We start from the raw sequence: 14520 nt of genomic DNA, 5'->3' as shown, positions 1-14520 counted from the left end.
AGGGCTGGCATTAAAACCTACTTAGACACTTCATTCATGTGTTTGAGAGAAGTGATGATTTATAGGAAACCACCCAGTCCTTTTTTTCCAAAGAGTCAACTCTTCGCATGAGGTGGCCAAAGTATTGGAGTTTCAGCCTCAGCATTAGTCCCTCCAGTGAATACCCAGGACTGGTCTCCTTTAGCATGGACTGGTTGGTTCTCCTTGCAGTCCAAAGGACTCTCAAGAGTCTTCTCCAACACCACAGTTCAAAAGCATTAATTTTTCAGCGCTCAGCTTTCTTCACAGTCCAACTCTCACATCCATACATGACCACTGGAAATACCATAGACTTGACTAGACGGACCTTTCTTGGCAAAGTAATATCTCTGCATTTTAATATGCTATCCAGGTTGGTCGGGATTGGGGGCAGGAGGAGAAGGGGATGACAGAGGATGAGATGGCTGGATAGCATCACTGACTCGATGCACATGAGTTTGGGTGAACTCCAGGAGTTGGTGATGGACAGGGAGGCCTGGCATGCTGCAGTTCATGGGGTCGCAAAGAGTCGGACACGACTGAGCGACTGAACTGACCCAGTCCTTGGGACCTTGGTCCCTCCAGAAAACCATATTTATTTCGATGTCAAGAATCAGTTTCTGAAATCCCTAAGATTTGCATCTGAAAGCGAACCCAGAAAGGCAGGGCGCTTGTAAGTGCTAAACCTTCATCTGTTCCAAAAAGCTTTGTAAGCGGAGTGACAGGATAGATTCACCAAGGTGCCAAGTCCTTGCCAAACTCATGTCATTGTTGGAGACAGTGTTGCTTTCGGAGTCCAGTCCTTTCTTCACATGAAACCAACAGATCTGTGGTCCCCAGCCTGTTTTCGTCTGAGATGCCTGGCATCGCCTCCTCTTTTATCCTCTATCTATCTGTCCAGGTTTGGGAGTGACGAGGGCAGAGTGAAGGCAGAGAACCCTTGTCTTGTTTCTCCAAGAGCTTCAGCTTTTCAGCCCTGAACGGGTGTAATACGATGGTTCTTTGGGAGGGCATTCTCCGTCCTTTTTACGTTGGTTTTTATCTGGCCTTGGGTTTGCACAGCTGGGGCCGGAGCCGGGGCCAGAGCCGTGACTTCGGTTTGGGAAGAAGTTGGCGGAACATTCCCTTGCAGGGCCTGGGCAGACCCAGGGAGTCCCGCCTAAAATACAGTGGACAAAGGAGCTCTTGTCCACAGGCCTGGGGGTGGGAGGCAACTGGTCAGTGACACAGGCTTGGCCATTGTGTGTCCTGACCTCAGCCAACATTTTTTTTAGCTGAGAAAGGGGAAAAAGAGAGAGTGCAAAAAAAAAAAAAGCAAGCCTCCAGACCCTTTGCATCTGGAAAGTCCAGAATGCATCGTTGATTTCCTCACAAGAGCTGGAGCAGATTTGGAAGGAACTGTGCAATGTAGTGGGTTCTTTGTGAAAGAACAGCGGTGTGAAAAGCCACAGGAACATCCTCTGGGCTGCTCGGAGCCCTGACCCTGGGGTAGCTGCCCGCCTGGGCCTCATTTCCCGCACAGGGGGCCCATGGTGAGGAAGCTGGCAGCCCAGAGACCTCACACAGGATCCTGAGTTTGCAGCCCCCAGAGAAGATGAGCTCACCTCCGATGGTAAGACTCGATCTTGCTCACCTGCCGACGTGTGGGCAGCTGGCTTTTCTCTGCATGTTTCTGGGATGAGTTCGTCATTGCAGAGAGGCAGTTCTGAGAACTGTCTGAGATATAGGCTCCCAAATGCTGAGTTTACAAAGTCTGGAGTGTCAGGGGCACCTTTCATGGGTCTGAGGCCAGAGTGATGGGGGGGAGGGAAGGTATGGGCTGATGTTTGAGAAAGCAGGGAAGGAGGGGGAAAAGACGGAAAAGGGAATGTTTGTGGAGGGAAAGGGAGTCTTGCCTCCATCTTGCTACCTGGGAAGGCAGTTGAGTGTGACGGAGAAGCAGTGTGGTGATGAGTTTCTCTATGATGGGGATTAGAGTTCAGGTCTTGCCTCCATTGCCTAACTTCTCCCACATCCTGGTTTCTGCCCACCTCCCAACCCCCTACTCCATGACCCAGTTCCAGCTGGGACAGTGGGCAATAAAAGTCCATTAAAGGACACATGTCCCCAGAAGGTAGTTGGGTGTCTGCCCAGTTAATCCAGTATTGACACTAGGGTTCCAGGTTGGGCTCGTTGCTTCTGTCCAGCTTGGTGGTGGCAGCAGTGACCGCCCTAAAGATGATGGATGTTCCAGTACTTTCTACCCCCCTGGCTGGGTCAGAACCAGCATCTCTGATTTTGGCATGACTTCTGATAGGGTCCTGCACCTGTAAGGAGGAGGAGCGTTGATGCTTGTTAGCCTCTGACTGGTCATGTGACCTGCTTTCAAAAGTGCATCTGAATTACACCAGGACCTTTGCAGTGGAGAGCCTGGCTCTAGGGTGGGGCCCAGGACCCTGTGTTTCTAACCAGCTCCCAGAGGACTCCCCAGCTGCTGGCTGAGGGACCACACTTGGAGAAGGACCGTTGTAAAGAACCCAGACACTGTCAGTCCAGGGCCGGCAGTTACGTTGCTCAGGACCTGGCTGCACAGCGCTGGGTGTGTCTGGCCATGGCTGTGGGTGGTGGCAGCAGGGAGGTTTACAGGGAAGAAGGGATTAGCAAGGAGATGAACACTGAGGGGCATTCAGGGAGTGGAGAGGAGCCCGGTAAAGCTCTTGGCAAGAGAACGAGGTGTGTGGGGCACCAGCCGTTGGCGGGTTACAGACTGAGTGGTGAGCAGAGGCCACTGTCTGCTGGCAGGTTCAGAACAGTTTCTCCAGAGCCTGCCTTGGATACGGGGCGAATTCTAACTTCAGATATCTAGAATCTCAGAACACCAGCTGAATGTCTGGTTTCAGGCAAAACAGAGAGCTGTAGGAGTGACAGGGAAGGGGCGGACATGGGCCATCAGGACATAACTCACTAGAATGTCCCATAGTGAGAGGCAGAATCACTGAACTCCAAGGCAGTGAGGCACAAGCGCAGGTGTTTGAGGTTAAAGCAGCATTCCAGGCTGTCCCATACCCCTGAATCCCATGTCTACCCTTGAACATGACTTTTTTCCCTCCTACAAATATGGCACATCCCTCAAAGAGTTATACTAACATCTAGGATCGTTGAGGATCAGGCTGTATATTTTAAGCAGAAACAAACTCAACCCTGGACACCACCTTGTCCAACTTCCGTATTCTTGAAATGAGGAAATTCCATACCAGCAGAGCTGAAGTATGTTGCTCAAGATCTCACAGCGAGACAGGGGCCATGCTGGGTCCGTATTCTGTTCACGATGCTCCAAGAGCGGTGGTAGACCCCAAGCCTCAACGGCCATGTCCTCGGATGTCCCACTTGTCTAGCTTCATAGGCACCAGGAGCTGAGCTCCAAAAATGGCAGCTGACTTGGGTTGGTTGGAATCACACCCCTTCTGACTCACAGTAACAGTTCCAACCCCTCTTAGCCTTAATCTCCCTCTGGTGCTCATGGTTCTGAGCCCATTAGGAATCACCGGGAACAAGTTCACAGAGTTGGAAGTCTTTGATTGGAATCCTTGGGAGCACACGTCGTTGGCACTGCACAGTAACTGGAATTCGTCCCTATGGGGAGAAGACTGGTCACCCCAGGTTCCTCGTGGTGCCTGTGGTCCTGAGAGCAGAATCCATGAAGCTGGATCATCTGGATCTCGGCCGCAGACAGAGCATCAGAGACCCTCACCTTTGTGCCCTGGTGAGCTCTACTCCGCCTCCCTTTCAGACAGTACCAGCTTTCCCGGAGGAAGCCTGCTTTTGTCCCCGGAGCAGCTGTGGGCAACAGCTGTGTCACCTGTCTTTGAAGCTCCTTTTCTGGCAGGCAGGCTGCTTTCCATGAGGTTCCCAAGCCTCTGACTGCCCGGACTAGCGACTTTCAACTCCCTGACTTACTTCTGAGCTTCTAAAATACATTTTGAACAGAACAGAATGCTTGGGAAACTTGATTATGGAGTTTTCTTCAGAGTCATAACAACTTATAAGAGTGCCAGGAATGGCATAAAGTATTTTGGGGTTTTGCACCTTAATACTGAAGGAAGGCTGTATTTCTTTTTCTTACTTTTTCCCTTTCCAGTACCAAGTGTTGGAAAAATTCTCTTTTTCCCAGGCTTTTTACTTTGCGAAGGGAAATTAGACTTGGAATCATCTAGAAGGGCCTTCACCCTACTAGGAGCTCCCTAGGGAGGGTGTTGCTTGTGGATGAGCCTCAAATGTCCTGCAAAAGTACCTTCTAGAATGGGGTAATTGATGTCATTATAAAGTAGTATAGAAAATCTGGGATGCTTTTTTTTCTTTTTTTGGCCTTTTCCCCGCCGGATCTTCTTCTAGTATGCACTTTGAGATCCTTTACAACGATGTTGTTCAGTCCCTACGTTGTGTCCAACTCTTTGCAACCCCATGGATTGCAGCCACACTTCTCTCTCCTCCACTGTGTCCCAGAGTTTGCTCAAAGTCATGTCCATTGAGTTGATGATGCTATCCAACCATCTCATCTAAGGGAAGTGTTAAACTTTACCCCAGCTGCTTCCTCTGAGACATAGAGACATTACAGCCACGAAGAGGCTGGAACAGTGACCTGTAGCAGAAAAAGGAGAATTCAGTGTTCAGTCTCCCCATAGAGGTTTCAGGTATATTGCCCACAGTTCAGTTATCCAACCACTACTGTTCAGTCACTAAGTTGTGTCTGACTCTTTGCGACCCGGTGGACTGCAGCCCACCAGGGTCCTCTGTGGGATTTCCCAGGCAGGAATACTGGAGTGGGTTGCCATTTCCTTCTCCAGGGAATCTTCCCCACCCAGGGATCAAACTCACATCTCTTGTGTCTCCTGCTAGGCAGGAAGATTCTTTACCACCGAGTCCCCTGGGAAGTTTTGGGCATAGATTTTTATTTTAAAGATTTTTTTTTTTATGTGGATGATTTTAAAAGTCTTTATTGAACTTGTTACAATAGTGCTTCTGTTTTGTGTTGTTGATTCCCACCCCCGCCACGAGGCATTTGGGATCTTAACTTTCCAATCCGGCATCAAACCCATACTCCCTGCATTGGAAGGTGAAGTCTTAACCTCTGGACCACCATGGACGTCCCAGACATAAATTTAATGATTTCCAATTGCTGTTAGTCACTTCACTGTTCTCTTTCCCACCAATCCCTAGTCTGCAAGAATGAAACAGTAGTTCTAGATCAAAGGAGTTTCAGATCTCTGCCTCTGGAGCCTAGAGGAGTTTGGGGGGAAATTGTGCATAAAAAGGTTGGGGGGGGGGCAATTTCATGAACATTTATGTTCCTCATCAGGCGGTTTCTGCCATCTCTCTTGTTTATGTGGTGGAGGCTTTTGCAAGTTCGCGCCAGTCATTTAAATGCCTTGAGATTTCCCTCATGGTAGTTTTGGGCTCTGTTATGAAAGATGCTCCCTGGGGTGTAGAACCCCAGTGTTTGAGGGCTCATAACCCCTGGTTTCACAGATGAAGAGACAGAAGTCCAGGGAGGCAAAGGGGACCGCGTGAATTACAGCTCGTTGCCTGGGAACGCAGCCTCTCTAAGCCTGGACCCCTGTGTTTTCTGCTGATGCTCCCAAAGTGGAGGTAGGATGTCAGAACAGCCCCTGCTATTTTTAATCTGTCAGGGGAGGGGTGGGAGGAAGGGAGCCGACATTCTCAACAGCCCATCAGGAAGCTGAGTTCGAATAAAATGTCTCTGTGAATCACAAGCTGGAGAGCAGAATCACTTGGGTTTTTCCTGCTCAGAAGTTGGAACCAGCTGCCGGGAGCTCACCACTTTGCCCTTTAGAGCGCGGAAACATCAGGATGAGACACACCTGAGACACGGGACAGGCGTTAGGGGCTTTCTCCAGGGTTCCCCAAGCCTCTCCAGACTCCGAGGTGGGGATACAGCTGTGGCTTCTGTCTTACTCCTGGAGCGTTCTCCATATTTCAGGAACACCCACAGGAACCCCCACCCCTCCCCCGCTACCACATGGCCCTCAGCATGGCCAGGAGGACTCTGGTTTCCTGCTCCCAAACTCATCTGTAAGCAGCAAGAGGGATTGTCTCCCAGGAGACTCTGAGGAGTGAGGCCCTCTCAAATCCCAGCCATGCTGGATGGTGCCCCAGGAAAAATACCAGCCGCTGAGAATTCCCCATCTCTTGCATTGTCTTCTCTAAAACCCTGTTAATTGACTCTTCTGGTTTATATCTGTTTGGAAGGGGCAACAATAACAAAATGTCTTTCCTCCAGGGTCGGTGAAGTAGGGCTCATGTAAGAGTATGTGCAGGGCTGGTACAGAAGCCACTTCCAACACTATCCGTTCCTTCTTATTCTCTACTGCTTGGCCCCCGGACACTGCAAGGCCATGAAGTGGCCTCTGAACCTAGAGGGTTCATTCATCCAATTCATTCTCATAATTTGTGGTATTGCTTGCAAAGCTTTTCATCCATCCTTGCCTCGCTGGAGACCCCATGGTTTCCAGCTGAGCAAGTTTTCCTGTGAGAGTTGACTTCCTGTACCCTTGCATGGGCTACATTGTAATTGTGTTCATCAAAATTCCTGGTTCACCAGATCACTCCCTTCCTTTTCAGGGTCAGAAAATACAGAGTTGATTGTTCTCTGTCCTCTGCCTATTCAGTCCTAAGAAACATGCCCAGTGAATTGATGGGCCCCCAGGGAGGCACTGGGTGGAGGGTGGGGTGGGGGCTTGCTGATGGATATTCAGAGTTCCCGGGACCCTCACTGAGTCTTCAGGAGCCAGACATGTCTGCAATGCTCAAAGTAGTTCAGCCTCCGGGCCCAGGGCTGGCAGCTTTGTGGGTGCTGGGAGAGAGCCCCCATGGCACTGATGTTCAATTCTCAGAGTGGGTACCAGTCTCACCCACGGTGTGAGGCTTACCTTTCGCGTCATCGTGGATGGAGAACAGTGGCGGCTTCAGCTGGGGGGGATTGTGGAAGGTAGCTGATGCAGACAAGGAGTTAGAGTGCATCTTTTAAGCACTTGGTTGGTAAATATCCTGAGCGCTTACTGGTAGAGCAGTGTATTTCGAGCGATTTCATCCATGAAAGGCAAAGTGACATAGTGAAAGGCATGTGACATAGTGGCCGCGTAGAATGGTCTCTGCATTTTCTACATAACAATCCAGAGGTGTCTTTGGAGTCGTGGTCACAGAGGAGCTGAGGGCCTTTATTTATGCTGCTTTACTGGAGACACCCTCCTCCTCCTCCTCCTCCCACTTAAAGGGTTGTAGGGCTTTATCCTTTCGTTGCTGTGTAAATGTGTTGTTAGAGGGTGTCAGCTTGTTGCTGGGCTTTGAAATCCCATTTTGCCTGGAGCAGTACAGGACCTTCCTGTGTGTCTTCTTTGAGCTGAGGAAAGTTCCCCCCCACCCCAAAAATCTTTGTTTATAGTTTCTTTTCTGTTTTGGCTTTTGTTCTCGTTTCTTCGGGAATACCTGGCACCTTGGCCTGCTCTTCTGTTGATTCCGTTTTCATGTTTTCCCATTTCCTTTTGCATTCCGGGGGGAAAAAAAATCTTCAGTTTGTTTTGTCCATAACTGATGCTTTTTTTTTCCCTTTTTTCAATACTGATTTTATATTCTGTTGCAACCAGGGTGGCTGTTCCTTCTGTCACTGCCTTTTAAGTTTCCGTACAGTTTTGAGCACATTCTGTCCCTTTTTTATATCACTTTTTTAAACAAATTTGCCTTTTCTTCCTTAGTTTGTTCTCTCCTTATGACTTTTGTAGCATAAATGCTGTACATTCCTGTCCTCTTTTGCGCTCACTCAATGGTTTCCTGGAATTTTTCTTCTGGAGATCAGATGAGCTCATGAGTAGAAATTTGTGCTGCTCCTGAGGCTTCCGGATGCTGTTCCTCAGTTTATTTCCTATACTTGAAAAAACACTGTATTATCTCGTCTCCCCACCTCCCTGTACTTGAACAGTCTGTTCAGTCAGATCCATGAAGAGCTGGGATGTGTTCATTGGTGTGTGAACGTGTGTGTGCACGTATGCGTGCGTGCGTGCATGCGTGTGCTCAGTCGTGTCCCAATCTTTGTGACCCCATGGACTATAGCCTGCCAGGCTCCTCTGGAGTGGGTTGGCATTCCTTTTTTCTAGAGAATCTTCCCAACTCAGGATTCGAACCCAGATCTCTTGCATCTCCTGCGTTGGCAGGCGGATTCTTTACCACTGGCACGTACATTGCTTGGACTGCTGTTCTCTGTCTACTTGTTTGGTGAGAAAGCCTCTCAAATCTGTTTGAAGCCTAGTTTCTGTTACAGTTCCCAGTTTCCGTTCATTTATCCGTCCGTCCATCCACCCAATATTCTGAATACTGAGCTTAGAGTAAAGGGAAGAACAAGATGGACAAGGCCTTGCCTTCTGAAATGTTTCTTTCTCGTGTGGCCTCTCTTCTGCTTCCACCTGCTTCTCCTCTGCCTCCTCCTTCTCCACCACCTCTTCTGCCTCTTACGCCTCCTCCCCTTCACTCTGGCCAGGTCTCCAAATCTCTTACCCCTAGAAGACCCACTGGAAGACCACGAACATGCGGTCAACATCCATTCTCTTCCCACCAGCCTATAAAAGTACTGTGAGGACTACACTTCCCAGAATGCCCTGTGCTGTTGTCATGGGTCCCCCTTTCCTCCCCAGTTAGTGTCTGTGAGTTGCTCTCCATGGATAGAAAGGCTGCCAGAGCCAGAGAGAACAATACTTTCACCTGTGAGATAGAGGCAAGGTGCCCAGAATTCTCGTAGACACAGGCCGGCGGCATCAGTGTGGAAGGCGGGCCCCCACTTCCTGCCTACAGTTTCTTAACCTGTAGCCAAAGATGCTCTTTCCTTGGGTAGCCATTCCCAGCTTTGTGTGGGGCTCTCTCCACTCTGAACACATGTCAGCAGAAAGCGTGGGTTGGACTTGACTCTCCATCTCTGGCCTGACCAGGTCTTGGTCTTCTTGGTGGCTCCTTTGCAGCCCTGTCTCTAATTGGTTGGCCCATGTTGAGTGACAGTAGAGGCCGCTCCAGACCATTGGGTTCAGGACTGCTCTGGGCGCACCTGTAACAAAGTGGTTCCCTGGGACCTATGGCTCCCGGGCACCCCGGCCACGTGTTGGCTGCCCCCAGGTGTCCCAGCTGGCCGTGTGGTTGAGAAAGGAGAACTTGCTGGAGAGTTCTTTGTGGAGAAGCCTTCAGGCAGTGCCAATCACAGCCCTGGGCTCATTAGCAGTCATTGCCATGGCAACGGGTCTGCCAGAAAGTGGCTCGTTAGGCTGACAACTTCAGCGCTGTTATATATAGCTCTGGGTGTGGGGGGGGGGGGGGTGTGGGGGCTCCTGGATATGCCTTTCTTTAGCTCTTCTATTGCTTCTGGGTTTGGGGTGTGAGAAGACGTGGAATGGGGGGACCTTAAACCCGTCCGATCCGACTGCGAAATCGAGTGTCTGACGACCACCCGTTAGCACCAGCAAGGACCATCTGCTCACATCTGTGGAAGGTAAGAGCCAGGTGCTCCCGCAAGTCTCCTGAAGGGCGAGGAGTCCCGGGTTGAACTTGAAGAGGCTACCAGGAGCTGAGTGTTGGGGTTTGTACTGCCTGGAGGCTGCAGAGGGACACTGGGTCTCTCTTAAGATAGTCTTTCTGAAGGGTCTGGGCTAGGGGCTAGGAGTCTTTTCCTTCATACATAGCCAGGAAGCCAAACAGTGTCTTTTTATAAATTGTCAATTTTCTGTTCCCAGTTTTGATTTCAGAAGTGATCGTTTCTCTCCATCACTCCCTCTCAGGAAAGCTGCAGATCCTCTTTTCCGAGTTCCTTGAGTATGAGACTCAAGGATAACATGTTAAAAGGCAGCTTCCCAGGCTCAAGGTTGATTTGATGTCAGGACCCCGGCATCCCAGGTGACGGATGGGGTGTCTTAGGGACCACACTTTGAGAAACACTGCTGTAGGAGGAGTTTGTTTTTAATCTCTGGGTGACTTCCCTCTGTTCACCTGCTCTTCTGCCCCTCTCCCCCTCCCACCCCAAGGGGGAATCAGTAGCCATTACTAAGAGGAAAATTTTCTTCGGTTGTGTTGTTCTAAGTAAGGAGACAAGGAAGTCAGCCCACAGACTGGGAACGTGACTGCTTGCACGTGGGTGGTGATATTTCTGCTCGTCTCCTGGGGAGGCATATGTTCATTTGGAGACCGTGAGACAGGCAGGAGGATCAGGCTGGGGTGCCATCCTCCTTGGGTGGGATCTGGGATGTCAGGTGGTCCAGGTGGAGATTCGGAGCTGATCACAGACAGCTGGGGAGAGATGGGCTGAGGGTAGCCAGGATTTGAATAACTGGATGGAAATCTCTCGAAAAAAGCTAATATTTTAAAGTTTGGTTTCACCAGTTAATTAGCTGTGCAGCTTTGGGTGAGATATTAAACTCTCTGAGTCTCTGATTCCTCTTTTTAAAATGGGGGAAGAAAATGGCATCTCTGCAGCAGACTTGTGGTAATGGTTAAAGATGAGTGTGTGAGGCACCTGGCCCAGTCCTTGGTGCATGGTAAACATTTGGTAAGCAGTGGAAGTCCTTATAGGTGATTGCTAATGGGGTCCGAGCTCAGATGTTTCTTGAGGACCTTCTAGACTGGGCTTCTGAAGTCGTGTGGAACCTCTGCATGTTCCATAGGAAATAGGGTGAGTGAGTAGGTGGACACATGTCTCCATTTGAAGCGGGTGGAGGGGGGCAGAAGAGCCAGAATTTGCTTTTGAGTCTTAGAGGATGGGCTGTCATATACAATTCAGCAGGTTCTGTACTGAACAAGGGGGCCCAGGCTGGGAGGAGGTGAGGTCAAGGGAGGCCAAACCCAGCCTTGCACTCGGGGCCAGCCCATCTGGAGAAGAGGCAATATTTCCTGATTCCCACAAAGCTGTGCTGTGCATGAGGTTAAGGATTTCTGAGTTGGAGGAAACTGGTTTCATCTCCCCTGATTCCCACTTCTTCTGATCATCTTCATTGTAGGTGTGGCCCCCAACCTCACCCTTCACCCCTGCTTCTAGTTCCTATTCCCATGGGAAAGAGCTGCTGAAATGGACGGGGAGAAGCCACAGGACTAGGGAAGGGAAGGGAAGGATTTAAGTTGGAAGGAAACTAATTAGAAGTATAGGTTTGGCAGAGACCTTAATTACTGGGTAGTTCCTCATGCTGAATCCTCTTGATTGCTCTGGGGCAGCTTTCCCAGGAGGCCTGGCCCTCCGCAACCACAAGCAGTAAGATAATGGTGGTTTGGGCCACTTAGATGAGGGCCTGCAGGTGGCAAGGCCAACTCTGTGTGTGTGTGTGTGTGTGTGTGTGTGTGTGTTAAAATACACCTGTACCTGTGTGTGCGCGTTCAACTCTTTGCAACCCTGTGGACCATAGCCCACCAGGCTCCTCTGTCCATGGCATTCTCCAGGCAAGAATACTGGGATGGGTCGCCATGCCCTCCTCCAGGGGATCTTCGCGACCGAGGGATCAAACCTATGTCTCTTGCCTTGGCGGGCGGGTTCTTTACCACTGGCGCCACCTGAATAAAGCACAGGGAGCTCAGCTGGGTGCTCTGTGATGACTTAGAGGGGTAGGCTTGGGATGGAGGGAGGTCCCAGAGGGAGGAGATGTATGTACACACACAGCTGATTCACTTCAGTGAAGAGCAGACTAACACAACGCTGTAATGCAAGTATACTCCAATTAAAAAAAAAAATACCCCTAACATAAAATTCATCATCAGTGACACACATTCTCGGTTTTGTGCAACCATCACCACTGTCTATTCCAGAACATTCTCATCATGCCCAGAAAGGAGTCCCTGTACCTGTGTTCCCCTCCCCGCAATCCCTGGCAACCAGTCATCTGCTTTCTGTCTCTAAGGATTTTTCTGTTCTGGATGTTTCATTTACACAGGATCGCACAGTATGTGGCCTTTGGTGGTTAGCTTATTTCACATGGCCTCGTGTCAAGGTTCGTCTGTGTTGTCACGTATATCAGTACTTTATCCCTTTGGATGACCGAGTCTTCCTTTTTATGGATACGCATGGGCTTCCCTGGTGGCTCAGATGGTAAAGAATCTGCCTGCAGTACAGGAGACCCAGGTTCAATCCCTGGGTCAGGAAGATCCCCTGGAGAAGGGAATGGCAGCCCACTCCAATATTCTTGCCGGGAGAACCCCATGAACAGAGGGGTATTTGTTGGTCGGTTCATCAGTTGACAGATACTTGGGTTGTTTCTACCCGTCATCGATTGTAGATGCTGCTGCTGTGAACATGTATGCAAGTCTGTGTTTGAGCACTGTTTTCAGTTCTCTTGATATACCCAGTTGTCCGCACATCTTTGATTCCTGACTTACTTTAAATCAGCCAACAGGAGGGACTTCTCTCTGGAAGAAGGGAGACGACAAGGGGACTGTGGCTGCCTTGTGGGTGGGAGGTGGAAGCAGAACACGGCCAGATGGCGTGCAGAGCGGGGCCCCGTGGCCGTGTTACAGGGGAGGTGGAGGCCGTCTTTGCCATTTTGGCCCAGGTGCCCCCCTCCTCTTTCAGCACCCCTACCTTCTGGGCTCAGCATCTGGGAGACCTCCCCAGGTACCTCCTGGAGGGCCCTGCATCTCCTGGATAGGGGCGACCTCAGAGCAGTCATGACTCCTCCTTGGTCATCTGTGTCTTCAGATGGAAACTCGGGCTTCTTACGACCCTACAGAGTTCGGGGAGTTCACTAGTCCTAAAGAGAACAGCACCACGCAGCTGTGGAGATAGGATAGGCATCACTGATGCTGTTTCACAGGTGGGACCCAGAGGCATGGAAGGTTCAGTTCACTCACCCCCAGCACAGGAGAGGTCGTCTCACCAGAGTGTGAGAGTCAGCATCTTAACCCGCCAGCCTCCCCTGCAGGTCTGTGTTGGCCTTTCAAGTTGAGCAGTCCTAGAAATAGAAACCTCAGGGAAGTGACGGTGAATGGTGACATTCCATCTGCGGTCACGGTGGGGCAGAGGCCAGGTACGTGCCCCTGAACTTCACATCGTAGGAGGCAGAGGCTCTGTGAAGCTTGGTCTTGCTCAGCCTCGAATGGCTCCCCTTTCCTCTGGGAACCCCCATTTATTGAACACAGCTGGTGACAGGTACTGTCCTTGGTGGCTAGTGTGTTATTAATTTCCATGGTGTCTTCCACAATCCGGCTAATATCATCACCCTCCATTTCACAGATGTGGCAACAGACAGCTGGTTGAGTCATTTCCCCAGGTCACGTGGCTGCTAAGAGGATGAGTCAGGATGGTGAGCCAGAGGCCAGAGGACTGGTTTTCACTGTGCTTCTGGGTCCGTCTCTCCTCTGCAATGTATTTCTGATGACATCCATCTCTGATACCTCTTAACAATCTCTCATTGTTTTACCAGGTTATTTAGACAAGCTTCAATCTGGCCTTTCCTTCATGGATTCTATAAGTTACCTGGAGTCAAGCAGAAGCAACCTGGTTCTAGAAGGTTTCTCTCTTGGGACTTACCTTGTGGTCCAGTTTTCAAGACTCCATGCTTTCAATGCAGCGGGGGTTTGTTCAATCCCTGGTCAGGAAACTAAGATCCCACGTGCCCTAGGGTGTGGCCCCCCCAACAAAAGAACGTTTCTCTCCTCAACCAACCCTCTGGCCTTCCTCCTCTTGTTTCACTCCCACCTCCACTCAGCCAAAACGTCCACAAAACACAACACTCACCATAGGGTTTGCACGTGTTTTGACCACTTTCCAATCTGGGAGGGGCGGAAGCAGTGCCTGGACACCCAGGTAAACATGCACAGCTGTGTGCTTGGGCTCAGTGGACATTTTCTGCTGAGGAGGAGGCCTCCTGGCTGCTGTCCAGCCCTGGGTAGTTCTTCCAGAAGCCAGTCTTCCACACAGAGTCAGAGGTGCTGTGAGTTAGCAGGTGTGGGAGTCGGAAGCCATCAGGGCATAGGGGAAGGCTTTTAATTAAACTGTGAACATTTGTAATGAAACATACACCACCACTCCATGGAGGGACACAGGGAAGCTGTGTTTACCCCAAGTCCCAGGAGCAACTACGATTGATTCCATCCCGCTGAGGGTGTGCAGGGCACCGCAGGAAGCAGAAGCATGAGACTCTGCAGCTTCAGAGAAGCTGAGAGCAGTCTGATAAATGAGTGTCTCTGCTGCTCAATTTCAATCTCTTATTTTCCCAAACAGTGGTCATCAGTGACCAGAACCTGCCTCTTTGGGTATGGCCGGAGGATTCTGAGGGCACTTAAAAGCTGATGAGTTTTAATATTTCTGAACAGGATCCAGCTTTGCTGAGAAATTCACCGCACCTCTCCTCGTGTGGCTGGAATTCTGATTTTAGTCAACTTTTTTCACAAGGAATAGCAATTGTCTGAGAGGCTAGCTTGAACCCTTTTTTCTTATTTTTCAATGTTCTTTATTTAGGTCACAACTTTTTTGTTGTGTGTGTGTATTAACAAAAA

At 50.1% G+C, this 14520-nt stretch overlaps 1 protein-coding gene across 10 annotated transcripts in view; it reads left to right on the top strand.

The window, feature by feature from the left end:
* The window catches only part of GAS7 (growth arrest specific 7), a 204568-nt gene that overhangs the window by 105043 nt on the left and 85005 nt on the right, over nucleotides 1-14520 (top strand). Inside the window, exon 1 of one of the 10 annotated variants that reach the window (XM_004012700.5) lies at nucleotides 1389-1630. The exons of 7 other annotated variants lie outside the window; for them this stretch is intronic. In XM_004012700.5, the coding sequence (XP_004012749.1) occupies nucleotides 1613-1630 (18 nt within the window). In that variant the 5' untranslated portion in view covers nucleotides 1389-1612. Of the gene's footprint in view, nucleotides 1-1388; nucleotides 3761-9370; nucleotides 9542-14520 lie in introns of those variants that run through there. 2 more of the 10 variants (XM_060395426.1, XM_012185722.5) reach the window with 2 other exon arrangements.

This window comes from Ovis aries, chromosome 11 (assembly GCF_016772045.2).
Source record: "Ovis aries strain OAR_USU_Benz2616 breed Rambouillet chromosome 11, ARS-UI_Ramb_v3.0, whole genome shotgun sequence".
Taxonomy (NCBI): Eukaryota; Metazoa; Chordata; class Mammalia; order Artiodactyla; family Bovidae; genus Ovis; species Ovis aries.
Note: the sequence above shows the minus strand (reverse complement) of the source record. Positions and strands in the feature narration are given on the sequence as shown.